Genomic DNA, 17,537 nt, shown 5'->3' on the forward strand with positions numbered 1-17,537 from the left:
ACTCAAGGACGAAGAAAGCAGGTGAGTATGATTAGTAAAGAAAACAACCTTGCCCAAGAATATTAAGAGAACGAATTCCGTGGCAGAGGTGCGAGCACGGAAATCGGTTGGACATGATGACAACTGGGGCAAGCTGTGCTGCTGAATGCCATTCCGCACTTACACAATGAGGTGCCTAAAGGGGACCCCGGAGAGTAAGATGCAAAACTGAATAAACTTGCTGATGATGATGATGAGTGAGGTAATAATTCTTGGCCTAAATGCAAGCCGCTCAGGTTCCAACACGCTTTGGAACACGCGATTTACCCAGCACAGCGAGGCACCGAAGAAGACCAGGCACTGTGGCTAAACAACGATTTCAATGACACTGAGTGCCAGAAGCACTCCTATGGTCATACGCACCTCTCCCCCTTATACACACGATGTGTCGCCAATCCCTTGTGGTGGGTATGGGCCACGCGTTTCGAGTAGAATAATCACCACGAGGCAATTAAGAACGAGCGTGCATGTGAGCCAGCGAACTCAGAATCAACAACTACGATGCTTGCGTTGCCGTTCGTTCAGTTCATGGCACCTGCCCTTCTCTCATGGCTAGAGTACGGAGGTCAACGACCACAAAAGCTCTTCCAGCAGCCCGACGTCGTCCGCCTATCGGCTCTCAATCGTCTAGGAGCGGAGGACAATCCGTGTGACGTGCGAGGTCGCGAGGACAAGTTCTGCCTGCGAGAGCGGCTCGCTCTACGGGTCGACACGGATCGCGACGACGATACACCGACGAATCACATGTCCCAGTGTCCCGTAGAGTTCGACGGAACCGGAGGAACAAACGCGTCGGCTACCGGTCGTTCTGATCACGTGGGCTCGACCAGAAGCCCTGGATTGCCGACGTGTCCTAAGGTACACCCTCCACCCTTCTACTCTTATTCCCTTTTACAGTGAAAGCTGTTACGAGATCACAGCAACAGCCGATTTTGGTGGCGTATTGTCCGCTGCCACTGGTGTCACCCGTAACCGCTATCGCACACAATGAGAGAAAGGAGGTGCAGGAGTGAGCAAGATTCGAAGCCAGGCCATCTGCATGGCAGGCGAGTATCCCACCGCACAGCGACTCGGATGCTTGAAACTCTTTCGCAAAAAATACTCTATAGAGGCGTCATGTCAGGCAAGGAATGACGATAACAGATATAGTATAGCCTGATATGACGCCGCGGGCAACACAATGCGGATTGCGTAACATATCGGTGGTTTAGCGCTTCCCACCTATTAGAAAAAGGCTCAGCCACAATTATTCATCGTCATCAGCTAAAGCACCAACAAAGTGCACATACTGCTTTACCGATGCGTAGTGGGTACCTTGCTTCTCCGCAGAAAGGTGAACAATGACACAGTGGATACTTCCATATTTCGCATATTTATGATTTATGGCGTCTTGGGCGCATTGCAATCGTACTTGTAGTATGTCGCCTCGATAGAATTTACAAAGCGCTCTAGAAATGCCGCTCCTTCAGCTTTTTCTGTGTCTGTGCTGCGTATTCCGCGCGGGCCCGGCGTTTTTTCTTATGCGGCAAATATTGTGCATTCTTTATGATTCGATGACAGTTAAATATTCACTAAAAGCACGTAGCAGCGGGTCATAAGATGCTGCATCCTCATTTTTGCTCAGTCACTACCTCTTAGCTAATTGATGAAGTCCTCTGGCTATTTAGGCTTGAATTTGGCGCTCCTGGACAGTTTATACCTGATATTCCGGGAGTTTTACGACGAAGCAACTGTCGCCAGTTCACCGCGGGTATGCAAACCGTCCTCTATTTTTTTTCAGTGACAGTGCGAACGCTCAATGTGAACCGTTGGTACACCCTAATTCATGGAGTGGGCGTGGTACGACGCCACATAAAGGGTACGACTGCTTGCGTCACATGTAGGTGCGCCTGCGCGTTCCCATGGAGATGCAGTAGGCGCGCCATCCCTCTTCTATGTCATGCGTCTGTCAGATTTGTTCTCCCGTGCTTCTTCCTTTTTGGCTGGAAGCAATGCCGCCGCCACCTCACAGCGCTCTTGTGGCACATTTTGAAGCCAGCGCCTGCAGCAGCATCGCAGTGACGGTTCCTCACTGGTTGCAGGCATAGCGCTGTGGTTTAACTCTTGCAAGCCTAGTTACCTCAAGTGGAAGGTATATTTGGCCTGGTTTTGCCATGGCTATGCACACAGTGCTTCGTTAAACCTTCGTCTGGTCACGTGCTAACGCAGCGGCGAGTCTCCGAGCGAGTACAACTGTGACGCCGCTCCGCCGCGGATCACCTAGCGTGACATCACGCGTGCCACTCTTGCGCTCAAGGTCATTGCGACGCGATGACTGACCTTGGGAGACGTATCGTAATAGAGCTTTCGCTCTAAACAATGCCATCGCAGGGCCAGCTGCCCCACTGCGATGACTATTTCGTGCGAACTGGAGCGAGAGTGGCCCTGGATGAGGTCTGCCTCAACGGGCGCGGCAGAGTGGTCATCGACGGACTGCTCAACCAGGAGGAGTGCGACCTCCTGCTCAAGCTAAGCGTGAGTTCAGTCTTAAGAAGGCAAAGATAATCTCACTTGTTTTATTATATTATCCTCATACAACACCAAATCGCTGGCCTTGATCCGAGAAGACTCTTTTTAAGCCAGAATAAGTGCGAAAAGTAAACACAGGTGGCCACACCGCCTTGAAGTTCCTGCACCAACTCATTGGGACGTCATCTATCTTGACTGCGTCTGCTAAGGCTTACGTAGTTCTTTATTGAAAAGGAGTTGACAAAATTGCACTTCTATTGGAAACACGCGGGATGGGGCGCACGCGTAGCAGCGACGCTTTGCAGGAGCTAACGGTGCATTACTTCACTTTACCGCTCCCAGACGGTGACACCACCCCCGCCGACCAAGAGCACTGCGAGAGGAAAGTGTGAGATATAAAAGGCGCGTTTGTAAAGCCACTTCAGATGTGACCGTGGCGCAGTGGACAGCGTGCCCGACATCTCTTGTCACCGCCCGAGAGGTCGTGGGTTCGACTCCCATCGATGGAATTTTTTTCCTTTGCCATCTGATGGTGCGCATTTTTTCGACGTCATTTCCGTGACGGAAATACGTCACTGAAGTCTTGGTGGACCCCAGCATAAAACACTTTAGTGTTACAAAAAAAGAAATGAATTCAGTTGTGTCTTAACGAAACTAGAGAATTAACATGTCAGGTTAGAGGCAATTTTACTGAGTCAATTGTCGGGACATTACGAAAAAGAAGATTAAAATCTGTGACGCCACAATGATATTTAGGTGATGTGATTCCAGAGCGACTTAAAAAATGGTGAGAGCGAGAGTGAAAGCTAAGGTCCGTGCTTGCGTGCAGGAATCGGCGGTCCCGGGCGATGGTTACGCGAAGGGGCCACACCCTCTCACGAAGAACGAATTGTTCGTTGGCGTCCAGAACCGCCAACTGATCAGCGTGAGTAACTATCAGGCACCAGTAGTCGGTACAGTGAGCGTTTACTTGTGGCATTACTCAGAGAGCAAAGACGCAGAAAAAGAAAAGTTATACACACACTACAAGCGTTAAGTTTTATTCCAATATGCTGTACCAACTAGCCCACCTATCCATCCTTTATTTTACTTGTCAAACTACATCCACCGCTTTGAAAATCGGCACGCTACTGCATAACGCGTCACTTGCACGGGAAGAACGAGGTCGTGCGTTCGTTCCTCAGCCACGGAGGCCAAGAGAAAAAGAAAAAGAAAACACCTTGGGCACACATTAAATGATCCCAGATGGTAAAAAAATACTTCAAAAGTACCTATTTACGTGGATTTTATAAACGGGACGTTATTTTGGCCAAAAGTTTTTAGGTGGGCTGGTTGATTCATGAACATTACGGCAGAACAGCGCGCATTACAGGTCAGTGGAACACACAGCACAGAAAGCTCTCCACGGCAAGTTGATATCAAGTTGGTAGTCAGCGTTATGTCCTGTGTGTTTCACCGACCCGTATTTTTAGCTGTTCTGTCAAAAGGTTTCTTCGGGAATATCAATCAATCAATCAATCAATCAATCAATCAATCAATCAATCAATCAATCAATCAATCAATCAATCAATCAATCAATCAATCAATCAATCAATCAATCAATCAATCAATCAATCAATCAATCAATCAATCACGGCGTTATTTTGGCGTTATTTTTTATCGAATGAATCGATAAAATGCAAGGGAAAAAATAATTCAGGCAGTTCCACGCCGTGAAAACCTTCAGACAGCGAGACTGTAATGATGATGATGACTTCGAGTACAAAAAAGTCGTATACATCATCATAACCATTTCGAGTTTCATCATCATCATTTCGTTTTACTTACTGAAACAAAAGCAACCTCATCATTTCGTCTTATTTATTTCTTTATTCACTCCCCCACCGGTCACGTGACCTGCGTGACGCCTACTACTACTGCTACTGCTACTTCTACTACGACTACTACCACCACTACGACGACTACGATGATATTGACGGCACAGGGTACAAAAGACAGCTTCGCCGTATAAGATACGTAGACAGCGCTTACGTCCCACCACGAAAGTGGCTAAGCGCTATGAGACACGCTTGCAGGGGACTCTGGACGAATTTCAACTACCTTAGGTTTTTCTGACGTGTACTTAAAGGGGTGGTGCCATCAAATTTCAAGGCTATAACAATCCTGTTGTGGGTTTCCTCTGTATGCAAGGACTCTCCACAAGAAGTGTCGGACACAGCAAACGTTTAGAATATATTTTAATTCACTTCCAAAGTGTACCTAAATGCCCATTCTCCCGATCGAAACCAATCGCTAGCGCGCCAACACTGACGTAGATCTGTAGGATGGGCAACGAAAGTTGTAGTGACGTCGCACCAAATCTGCTGTAGTAACGTGAGTGACCACCGGACCTCCGCCACTTCCGCAACATACGTACCGGCTGTAGTGAACTAGAATATATTCTAGTTCATTATAGTACCGGCAAAGCATCGGTTGTTACATCACTCGCCGAGTTTCGGTCGCTTCGTGGCTAAGTGCGTCACAGCCTTGTGTGGTCATGTGACCACGCCTCCTACACTTCTACGTCACTGCACAACCTCGGCGCCCAGAAACCGAAACCGAAAGTTGTCCACATCAAAGGACAATATTAAATTATTTAGCGAGAATACATGAATCTTGGCGCGTGCATCATGCTTCCTGGAGCTATAGGAAACGCTTACAGCAAAGAACGCGCAAGCCACAAATTTGGTGGCACCACCCCTTTAATGCACCGGCTGGGCGTGAGGGTGTTCAGGCATTCCACGCCAACGGATATTGGCCTCGAGGAGTTACGGAGTCGCCCTCTATCGGACGCGCCTCGATTGCGTGGTAGGCAGGATACCGCCGGCGCGCTCCCCATAGGTTTTGCTGTCGGCGCTCTACAAAAACACCTCGCGGAAGCCCTCCAGGGCATTTATGTAAGTACTTTCGAAATGAACTGTGTTCTTTACTGTCACAATAATCATTTTCGACGAACTGAAAGCACAAGATAGTCTACAGTCGCTGTCTCTTTGCAGAAAACCGAGCACCCGCTTCACGCTGTCACCGCGTTGGAGACCCCTGAACCGGCTTCTTGCGTGAAAGGTAGTCACTCGCTGAGTGCAAACTATGTGAAATATCTCGTTAGAGTAGACTGCCTGTATAACCAAACGGAGCATAACAGAAAGAAGCCTCAGGCCAGCGATCGCACGGGTTCGCGACGACTGACGGTGCCTCTGCATGTATGAGCGTCTGCATGTATGTTCGTACTGATGGTTTCGCTTTTGCTACGAGCGCGTTTTGGCACCGCGCTGCGAACTTTAGGCCGCAAAATATGAGAATTTGTGAGTAAACAAACTACTGTTGCGCGGACGCTATCAGAGCAGTTCAAGAACAATTTCCTTACAACTGCGGCTTCGGTGCGAATGGCAACTTTGTGATCTGCCGTCCCGACGATTCAGTGTTTTTTTTTTTTCTTTTTCGGTCTAAATTCGGGTACGTTTCAATGTCATTTGACAAGTTTTCTCGCACTGCGTATTGATCGGTCTTCTCAGCGGGCAAATGCCGCTGCTTCTGTTTCTTTATTCAGCGCATTCGTTTAGCTTGGTGCTCACACAAAACGTGAGCAAATGCGACGCCTTTTTTTAATGCTCCTTAATTATCGTTCCGTTTGCATTCCAGTGAACTTGCCGCTCTCTGTCATCAACAAATTCATAGACCAAAGCTTCACCAGTTCGAGATTGCTGGTGGAAGGAGAACCAGTCTACGAGACCGAGCATGTAGTAGCATGCGACGCCTAGGAAAAGAAAGGAAATACAGTAACGTTTGCCGGACTTGTTCTGCAAACATCGACTGTGAACTAGGACCCACATGAACTTGAAATAGCGGGGAATAAAATAGAAGGTATTGCAGCAACCAGCAGCCGCAAAACAGGATAGTAATTATTTGGCGTGTACCCCAGCAATTTTGGCAGCAGTGTCGTGTCTAACGCCAACAGGGTGGCAACTTTCCCACGTAAATAAATGAGGCTCCAAGAAAATACATGGGGTTGGCCGGTGGGACGATCACGGAGGCAATGCAAAATTTATGTAGCCTATGAAGCAATGCATGCCTCATCAAATGGGAAGGTTGCCCGTCGGCGTCCCGCGTCGGCGGCGTCAACACAAGTGATGCAAAAAATAATCGTCACGTGATGGTGTCACCATATGACGTCATCATGACGTCACAGATCGCCAAAATATGTAGCGTCATTATGACGTCACATAATGTGACGTCACATGATGACGTATTCACACGTCATGGTCGCTTTGCATTGCCTCCGTGATCGGTCACGGAGGCCGTGCAAAACCGCGTTAGGTGCAGAACGCTTTTGGAGGGGGGTGCGGGAGAATCAATACATCGACTGACAAGAAGATGGCCTTCGCCTTCTAGTTATCTTTAGCGAATGCATAAGGGACCCTGTGCGTTTTTTAATTCAACGTATCTAAACAATGACTTGCGCATCTGCAGCCGATTTTGTGGACACTGAGCACGGGGCCGACGATCAAGAGGTCGCATTGGATGGTTCTGAGATGGCATCGCACGTGATAAAAGGTAGCGCTTTTACCATCCTGTGGCAGATAAGCATCATTTGCCGGCGGGAAGCGCGCGCGAGCCGTCTCGGTGCGCGCTGTCTGCTACTCACCGAACATCGCACGCCCGACGCAGTAACAAAAGTCTTCGTCGCGGAAGTGCTTGTTGCACACAAGACTCGTAGCGGATGGCTACTTGCCGGTTCTTAGCTTTACAACCCCGCGGTTACCAGTGCAGGCTGACACTGGGCCCCTTTGCGTAAGCGCGGCACTGCGGCACCGAGCGGTAGAGCCCCATGTTCGTCGCATTCGGAGGCAGCCACTCTATTACAATGGTTTCAATTGAGTAGAAAATGAGAGAAAACTTCCGAATTTGAACAGACCGCAGCGCATGTGGGACTTGAAACTCGTTTTCAAAGCACGCGGCAGTGAGCCACAAGCAGCCGACGCGGCCGCTGAGACCACGTGATCCTGCCAAGCACGTCACGCCGACGGTGGCGCCGGCGTTTCCAGTGGTGGGCCTCGAGGCCAATATATATATATATATATATATATACATATATATATATATATATATATATATATATATATATATATATATATATATATATATATATATATATATATATATATATATATATATATATATATATATATATATATATATATATATATATATAATAAGGTGTCCACCACGCCAGGGTTAAGAACTTGCAACCCTGGCACCAGCAGCAAAACGCCTTAAACTTTATGCGCACCACAATGGGTTAGACAGAATTGCGGTATGCTCATGGTTCAGTGAATCGTATAACGCGTGGCCGCTACGCCGTGCCCACGCGTTTTACAGCAGCGCTGTTATGGTCTAGGTTTGCCGTGTGTCATAGATAGAAAATTATCATCATCATCACGAAAGGGCACGTGCTCTCTCCGTCCTCTTCTTCATTGCTTTCCTCTTCTTCCTCTTCATCTTCGCTCCCAGAACACGTGCGATGATTTGTACGGCGTGGGATCTAATTAATCTGATCGGTGAGAGAACCAGTATAGAGAGAGAGAGAGAAAGGGAAAGATGAGTTCCTTGGGAAAAATTTTTTGGCGAGGTGACATTCGAAACCGCGTCCCCACAATCCGAAGGCGATCGCCGTAACTACTCGGCTATCCAGGCACACTCGCAGAGCATAGCATAGCTTCGTATAGTAGAGTAAAGCAAGGGGGTCTGAAAGAGGTATGAGGGTCAGGAGGACATATGTGAGGGCAAGGAGGTGGGAAAGGAGGAGGCGAGAACAAGTACACAGAGAGGGAGACAGAAAGAAAGAAATCGACGGACAGAGGGAAACAGATAGAAAGGGAAGAAGGAGAGAAAAAGAGAGAAAGCGAGAGGACCATTACAGCTAGAGAGAGAGAAAGAAAGACAGAAAGATAGAGAAAGAAAAAAAGGGAGAAAGAAAGGGAGGAAATACAGAAATCGATAGAAAGACAAGGAAATAGACATGTAGAGAGGAAGAGATAGAAAGACAGAGACAAAAAAAAAAAACAAAGAAAGTGCGAGCATAGCCATGTGTAGTATAGCACAGCATGAGGTGGGAAAGAGAGAGGCGAGAGGGTGAAAGCTTAGCCAAGCCAGGACCAGCTAGGTGGCCATCAGCCCTGCTGTGACCCAGCCTTGTGCGAGTGAGTGCAAGTTGCGCAAATTTTTTTTAGAGCCAAGCTGTATTAGTCTGCCATGTACCGTCGAAGTCGTAGTATAGTAGAAGTAGTAGGCGGCACGCAGGCCACATGATCAGAGGGGGGAGTAAATAAAAAATAAGTAAAAGGAAATTGTGATGATGATGATGATCATGATGATGATGATGATGATGCAAGTGATCTCGCTAGCCAATCACACACATTCGCGCGATTGCAGCTTCGCTGTCCGACGGTGTCAACGGCGTGGAACTTGCTGAGTTTTTGTTCTTTTTTCACAGCGCTTAAATGAATCCATGGAGAACGCCACGGCGGCCAGACTCATGCTGCTGGCCTCCCGTAAGGCGCGGCTCATCACGGAAGCGTACTTCCGGCTCAAGAAGAGGCTGTACATCCACTTTGCTCATCTCCAGTGCCGGATCGCGATGCCAAGTAAGCGGTGCATTCGTTTGAGAAGCGCCGAAAATTGGGAGAAGTTCTAAGGCTCTTGCAGTAGAGATGGTAAAAAACTTACGTAGCGCTTGCTGTAATTCTAAATTCTGCGCTAAATTGAGCTCCACTACTGTGGAACCTGAGGAAGTGCGTATAGCACGGGCGACCCAGCGGTTCTCGTTTACTGCTCCGTTTACCAAATCGCCGATGACGCCAATGTTTGAGCTAAGCATGTACGCTTTCTCCGGCACCAGTAGAACCTTCTCAGGGAGATTCGCAAACTCGGTGTGCGACATGCGCGCTACTTTTTGCTGCGATTTATCGATTTCCTGCTTGTTACGGCAGTTGAGACACGTGTCGTCTGCAGCGAGTTCTGTCAAGTTATTTCCCCCTTCAAATGTAGCGGCGAAACGTCAAAGCGCTGGTGGGAGGAGCAATCGTGCGCTTGGCAAGGTGGTGGCGCCGTCTCTTGCGTGGCGCGGGTGTCAGCCGTATGTGTCCGAAGCATTTTTAACGATTTTGAGTTAATTATTGCAATTGCTTCTTGGTTATTTCTGTTACTTATATTATTTTAGACCTTGTTCGTTTATTTTCACCCGGTTTTGGGCATTGCTACTCTTGTTCTAGGCCTGTGTTGAGCACTTCATTGTGAGCGTGAGCACGCCACATGAGACGACGGACGACATGCCGGGCCGCTAAAGTGCTGCGCACTTAGAAGGAGCGCTAGAAAGACTCGAACCGGTGAGCAGAGAATAGGACGGGTCAAGAAGTGCCTCTAACTCAAGTTTAACGAACACATATAAAAAAATCGTTTTTTTGCATATTTTTTTCTGTTTAGTTTCTACCTATCAGCTTTTTACTATCAGCTTTTTGTTTTAGTACGTCACCATTTATTTCGAAAACCAATGGTAGCACAATAACTTTGTAATTGTCAAATTATTGCTGTAGTAAGTTCTGTGTAACTCATGCACTGGGTGTGAAACATATAGCGACCTCGCGCGTTTCGTACACTGCCATTGAACTGCCACTAAGGCATGTGAAATGCTGTTGTAATATGTTGTTGGTACAGGGGCGCCTGTCAAGCATTGCTCGCCTTTTGCTCCTCTACCTTTCATGAAGTTGTACTCAAGATCAAAGTAAATAAACATTAATTATTATAAATTCATTCATTCATTCATTCATTCATTCATTCATTCATTCATTCATTCATTCATTCATTCATTCATTCATTCATTCAATACGCAATGTACAATAAGGCAACGAGGCAGCCGTGGCAATGCCGGGAACAAGGCGACACTAAATTCAATGGAATTTATCAATTACATGAAAGAAGGGGAAAAAGAAGTACCGACGCTAACTTGTTTCGTCAACAGGATCGTCAACTCTGCTTTGCTTCGGAAATTACCGGTGCGCGCAAAAGCGCTCTTCAACCTCGGTTCTTATTTGCCCGAGCAATTCAGTCACTCGCCTGCAATATAAAATAGACTTGCAGAAGAGAATTACGATGTACGCATTTTCAAACAGACGGCTGACGTCGCATACGCGCGAGAGAGCATGATTGATCAACATTTGCTTGTTGTGGCAGATAGGCGAAAGCGATGATTTACGTATATAAACACGTGTAAGGCTCCGTCGATCGGTTAAGCTGAGAAGCACATGTATTAGACATCAGTGCGACAGACGCTCCTGCACGCGCCCAAGGAAAATCAGTGCCGCCAACGAGACTCGATCGGCGCAAAGGCCCCAACACGCATCTCTATGCAAGCTTCGCGAGGCATTGAGCGCCAAAATGCATAGTCCACATGCCACGTCTGCCTTTCGCTTTGCACCCTGATCCCTGCCCTTTGAACGCGATAGCGTTAAAGCGCTCGTTTCGCAGAAAGTGCGGTGTTGGTGTCGGCGTCGGCGGTGGTGTCTTTGGTTGTGAGCGAGAAAACAGCGTTGTCCGGGAGCGAAAATGCGAGTTAGATGCACATAAATATAGGAGCCAGAGGGCGCCCGCACTTTGGCTTTCCTTGCGGCACGGTTTAGGTCTCCACCGAGAGAAGTGAAGGCAGGCTCGAGATCGGAAAGGCGATACGAACACGGCTCGATTAGACCATCGCCTTCTACTCTTGTTGCCGCCGCCTCCGAGAGAGACGGGTGCGCGGCGTATAAAAGTGCCGTTGAAGAGGGAGGAAACCATTACCTTTACTATAGGTATGTCGTGTGTGTGTGTGTGTTTGTGTGTGTGTGTGTGTGCGTGCGTGCGTGCGTGAGTGCGTGCGTGTGTGTGTGTGTGTGCGTGCGTGCGTGCGCGCGCGCGCGTGTGTGTGTGTGTGTGTGTGTGTGTGTGTGTGTGTGTGTGTGTGTGTGTGTGTGTGTGTGTGTGTGTGTGTGTGTGTGCAGTCAGTGTGCGCCGCGAATACGTTCAAGCTAAGAATTTGTTCGGTAGATAATTGCACTCATCTTTCCACTGGTCACAGGCCCTCGTATGCCGTTCGCAACAGCGCACGGTTGTGCAACACCGCCGTAGGATGCAACAGCAAAGAGTGCAACATTAAAAAGATATGTCAAGGAACGCGCACGTATAGTGTTCAAGAAAACCAGAATGACAATACTAAATCCGCGCTATAGATTACGTCCACAATGCATTATAAACAAGCAATGTGCAGTAAAAGAGCATTTCGTACTCGGGCCGCAATCTTTGTATACAGTTGAAACGCGTGATCAGTCTTCTTGTTTGTTTTGCGACGAACCGCTCACGCTCACGCACATGCCCATGCATGGTTTCTTTCGAACGGGGTTGAGATACCTGTATCGCTGTATCGAACGGGGTTGAGATACCTGTAGCCAAAGAAATGAGACGAGAAAAGCAACACAGCGTTGCACTGGTCACGCAGAAACAACGTAGTTTCGACATCTGGCGCGTGTGTATGACATGTGTTTATGATCGCAGCGGGAAATACAATGGAGGTGAATTGCAGCGCAAGGTTATCTTAGAAGTCTGAAAGTCATGTCTCCTCGACAACGAACACTTTTCTTGAACGCGTATTTCAGATCTGAAGCGCACGTCACTAGAGAACAAGAGTTCGGCTTTACGAAGCGGTGCGCGTCTTGCAGCTGCCGTCCGGATGAGTTTTTAAGCGAACTCCGATATTGTGTTCTCGTCGATTTGTGGCAGCAGAGTGAGGTCGGCTGACCATTCGGTGCTAGAATTCGAAAGAAACGGCCGCATTTGCTTGGTCCGAAAGTTCCGCCAGCGACTGCTGATCAGCCTCTCCATGGCCTCTCCTTATGGAATCGCTAGAAGAGGCTTCCGCGACTGCGCCCAGCGAAAGATGGCGGAGGCGCCCAGTGTTGCTGGAGCACCGAGCATTGTGAATATCTCCTATTTTGTTCTCTAATTGTGCTGTTAACCTCCATGTTTCAGCCCCATATATTAAACTGACAGTTAGAACCTAGGAGGCTGGTTAGCACTGACACCTTCTGAAACTCTACTGAATGTTAATTCTCCAAAAACTAAGTCACAGCCACTTCTGGAGAACAATTGAAGGCCGGTAGTGCTTTCAATGGAGCTGAGTCGAAGGACCTCCGAAATGGTGGTCTTGCGTTCCAACGTCAACTGCGGCGCAAGTTTCTTGGACGACTTCTTTCTGAGATTATGCGTTTACATTGAAAGTGTTTCAGACTATAACAAGCAACAGGTTTACTATACGCAAGAAACGTTAAACCTTATTTGAAACTTTCAATATTATTATAGGCACGTCCCGCTACATGCAGTGACAAGACTGTCACTATAAATGCCATGCGCTTGCACCTGTTGCGAGAGTGCCCGATGCAAAACATTCGAAGTTGGGAATCAAATTAAAAAAATGACCCAGCTTCACTGCCTTGACTTCGTGAAGGCTGGTTAAACAGTGAATCTGGTGCCATCACATTGTCTGGCATGGTTTGTATCGGTACAAACGAGGCCATACACATTTTCCTCCGGCTCTTCTAAACAAATTTCTTCCACAAGGTACTTCTTTCTTTCTTTTTATTTCTCTCTCTATCTGTCTTTTATTGCGATAGCAATTATATGGACACTCGGCTGGTTTCTGCCGTCGCCGTCATGTCCCGTACACACACACACACACACACATATATATATATATATATACATATATATATATATATGCCACAATGAAGAATAATTCAGAGAAATATTTTCGGAAGCGCGCGACCGTGGATTCGAACCTGCGACCTTTCGCTCTGCAGCACGCGGCGTTAAACGACTCGGCCACAGAGCGTACGTCCTTCAACATATTAACGGCGTGCTATTTATATACGCCATTTACCGCTGGCAGTACGCAGAGCTCGGAGGTACTCTGCTGGCATGTTCTTTATCACCAGCGAGATGGCGCCAAGGGCGTGCTTTAAGGTCGTCGCCCCGCTCGTTGCGATGCGCGCGCACCTCCTACCTCTACCGCCCCTACAACCTGTACTTTGCCCTACAGGGCGTGATCGCCCGTGCGCGCGCGCTTATGTCCTGATGGGGGCAGTTTATATGTGCAGTGCTTTCACTGCAAAGTTTTCGTTGAAGTTACAAAGTGCCCGAAGGTCACTTCGTTCGCTGCAGCGGCCGCGTTTGCGAAAGGAACGCGCTGCTTAAACACAAAGGAGTAAAAACTGTGACAGTTGTTAGTTCGCGTTCATACTGTGTGTACCTGTGCGTTCGTTTCGTGCGTCCGTCTTTGTGTTTGAGCAGCACGCTTTACGTGTTGAGCTGTGACAGTTGTTAGTTCGCGCTCGTGGTGTGTGTGTTCTTTTCGTTCGTCCTTTGCGTTGTGCAGGGCGCTGAAAGTTTCGAGCTGCTTGCCGTTCTTCGCGTGACATTCCAATTTGTTGCTGTCGCATTCATTGCTTCGCCGTTGCGGCGATACTGTGTATTTTTTTCTCCTTCTCTCTTTCTTTCTCTCTCTCTCTCTCTCCCCGTGGCACATACGCATTTGCCCGCGGACATCTTGATTTTTAGTGAACCAGTGGTGAGTAGTGGGGTTTGTGCTATTTCTCTGCCTTAAACAGCTCCATCGTTCATAAATATTGAGCTGGCGCAAATACGCTAGTGCGTTGAAATGTGTGAGTAGCCACGGGTATAGACATGAGCCCAAATGAACCTCACAGGAAGGATGAAGACGAGCAGGTAGGGTCGGCACAAAAAGTGCAGCCCACTCAGATTCGCTTGAGAAATATACTCGGCGCTTAGGGCTCACTCGAACCTAGACTCACCAAACTTTTTCTTAGCCGAACTCACACAGACTCGGACTCACGCTTCGACCCGGGACTGAGTGAGTCGACTCATGAAAGAGTATGTCATTCCACTGAGCTGACGTCGGTAGTTCGTACTAACTACGGGTACGATCGTCTTCAGTAAGCAGATGCGCTTTGCGGCATGAACATGTGAAGTCGCGTGAATGAATTCCAGACGAAAATGCAAATTTTGCAGACTCCACGGCGAGCAGGAGCGACATGAGTCACACTATTCACTCCGACAACTGCGACTTCGCTGACAATGCCACCTGCAAGTGCCCGGACTACAAGGAAGATCTTTCCTGGCGAGATTACAGGTATACACTATACAATTTATCATCCCTGGTCATCTGGTCTTTGGATTATGAAGACGAAATTTCGCTCTCGCTTGCCTTAACCTGGAGCCGCAAGCGTATACACACAAAAGCGAAGTGTTGCGGAATGCGGGAGCGTCTGTTTGCAACTCAACTCCTCGGTTTCACGTGACCTGGGCAAGAAACGTGACGTGTGACGTCACACCACCGCCGTACAATTTGAATGAAAGGCTACCTTCCGCCTGTCGTTTCATCAGCGCCGCTATTTTGCCAGTTTCGGTGATTTGCCCGTGCCACTGGGGGGCGCCAGTAACCTACGCTGTGCCGCTTCGCGGTTCCCTCTACTTTAGCAGAATCAGTACTGCAAAGGCCGACTTGAGGGTCCGCTCTTCCGATGACGTCATGCGTTACGTTTCCACTCAGGTCACGTGACCTCGAGCTGGTGAGGAGCAAATGGATTGCCCCGCGGAATGTATTACCGGTGTAACAGGAAGTGTTGTCATGGGATAGCAGTATCATGGAATAATCAATATAATCAGCCGAAAGAAAAAAACAGGAAGAAGGTGGCTTTCAACTTCGAGTCATCTCAGACGAATGCATGTTGTATACCCTGTGGCTTTTTGCTGTTGGTTTGAAGACTAGCTCGAAATGAGTCAAGTATTTTTGCTGTACACCTGGCTATGCCTTTTATTTTATTTTATAGTCAGTTGCAACCTAAAAATAAATACAAGCTCCGCCCGCAAAACTTCGGCGCGCTTGTCAATGTAATGCCTACGCAAGGGAGTCGTGCAAGCTGGTTTCCTTTCGAGCCATAAGCACTTTTTTTTTGTGCCGAGTGGATAGGACGCATATCGCTAACTAGAGGTTCGTCGTTCCTACGTAAAATCTGATCTTTGGCTAAGCACTGATGTCAGAATCTGATGAAAGTTGCCAGGACGTTCACGTTGTCGTCATAAAACCAGCGACACGCACATGGGTCTGCACGGGTACATCGCGTACCTGAATCGCTCGGGGAGTGGTTTACGTCATAAAAATGAGCAAATGTGATTGGGTGGCACGCCTATTCCAGTTATTTCTGGGTGGAACAGTGATGACTACGGGTGTGGCTTGTATGTAGTCTTATGTTGTAACTGACTATAGTAAACGAAAGCCTAAAATGGGAGGCCTATAAGAGCAGTGAGTCAGAATTTGTCACCGAAAGAAGTTGGCGAAGCTGCTTTTTCCATCAACTTCAATAACGGATGTCTGTTCCTTCCCGGAAACGACGCAGCGCGGCGGTCTACTTGAACAGCGACTTCCATGGAGGCCAAGCCGTGTTCACAAAGACTCCACGCACGAGCATTCGGGTGAGTGCAAAGCATGGCTTCAGAGAGCTCTGCCAAAGAGATTAGTGATATTACGCCTTAACAATAAGCGTAAAAACACGATATATAAACCTCGACCTGTGCTTCAAAAAAAAAAAGACAAATATGCTACTCTTCTTTTTCTACACTCCATAAGCTTCACTCCGAAGGCCGGGATTCGAACCTGCGGCCTTCGAGTCAGCATTAGGGCACCATAACCACAAGACCACCCTGGCGGGTTTGGTCGGAACTAATATCTCGCTCCTCGCTTCCGTCCGCTGTGCCACCTTCGTGCAGGGCATCGTGCGACCTAAGTGCGGACGCATGGTGTCGTTCAGGAGCGAGACGGCGCACGGCGTGCTGCCGGTGTTCACCGGGCGGCGATGCGCCTTGCTCGTGTGGATGACGTTCACCGGTCGAGAGGAGGAGCCTACAAGAGCCGAATTCAACCGACTGCTCCGGGACATCGACGGTCGCGTACGGAAGAGCTCGGAGCCCGACGACCGATGGGACTTACTCTGGAACATGAGAAAGACCTGACCGTCGACGTCTCTACAATCACGCAGGACACTTGCCGAAATTCGCTGCGCCTGTTTGCATAACGCTGTGGTCCCCCCTGGGGCATCACATTACTGCGTGATAGGCGTCGTATAAGTCAGTAATATATGCAACTATTCTTTATTATAATGTCTGCCAGCAGCTGATGCACCTCGATGGGTCACTAGCGCATAAAGCACCGTGAACATAATCTATATGCGTAGGAATTAATGTATACAACAAAGCATGCTCATGTAACCAGACATCACCCTCAGTCCTGAACTCCATATCAAACAAGAACTAACACCTTCGAATTTTTTTCCCTCGCACTATTGACAAATTATCATTGAATGAACTACCGTTATCATTCATTAACTGTTGACTCTATTGACTTGATTGGTTTTTGATATGTTAACTTTGTAATTGAGATGTTAGTATTTGTTTATTTTTCTCCTTTCGGAATTTTGTTTTCTCTTGTAATTTTACCTCTCCTGCATGGGCCTGCAGTATGTTCTAAATAAATAAATAAATAAATAAATAAATAAATAAATAAATAAATAAATAAATAAATAACAATTAATTCGCGCTCAGATGGGGGCCTCTGGTCACCTATCTCATCAGCGGTGCCACACGGCCTGCCAAGAATAAAACACTGCAGCTATAGACCACCAGCGAGTACTGGTAGACCGAGCCAGCCGGACTGCAGCAGCAAATGGGGCCCTGGACGGAGTGTTCCACCATCTGGGACTTCGCAAGCAGAAACAATGAATTAAGTTTTCTACTACTCGTACTACTACTACTAAAACGGCTGCTTGGGCGAGTTGGTTCATGATTAGGATAGATCT

General features: G+C 47.9%; 1 protein-coding gene across 1 annotated transcript; it reads left to right on the top strand.

The window, feature by feature from the left end:
• The first annotated feature begins 540 nt into the window (after positions 1-540).
• LOC119404113 (prolyl 3-hydroxylase 3) lies at positions 541-16,695 on the top strand. Its single transcript, XM_037670716.2, has 6 exons — positions 541-897; positions 2,410-2,553; positions 9,077-9,227; positions 14,695-14,815; positions 16,083-16,158; positions 16,453-16,695. Exons 1-6 carry the CDS (start codon positions 541-543, stop codon positions 16,693-16,695), a joined length of 1,092 nt encoding a protein of 363 aa, XP_037526644.2.
• The last annotated feature ends 842 nt before the right edge of the window (positions 16,696-17,537 follow it).

Source organism: Rhipicephalus sanguineus, chromosome 9 (genome assembly GCF_013339695.2).
Source record: "Rhipicephalus sanguineus isolate Rsan-2018 chromosome 9, BIME_Rsan_1.4, whole genome shotgun sequence".
NCBI classification, from domain to species: Eukaryota; Metazoa; Arthropoda; class Arachnida; order Ixodida; family Ixodidae; genus Rhipicephalus; species Rhipicephalus sanguineus.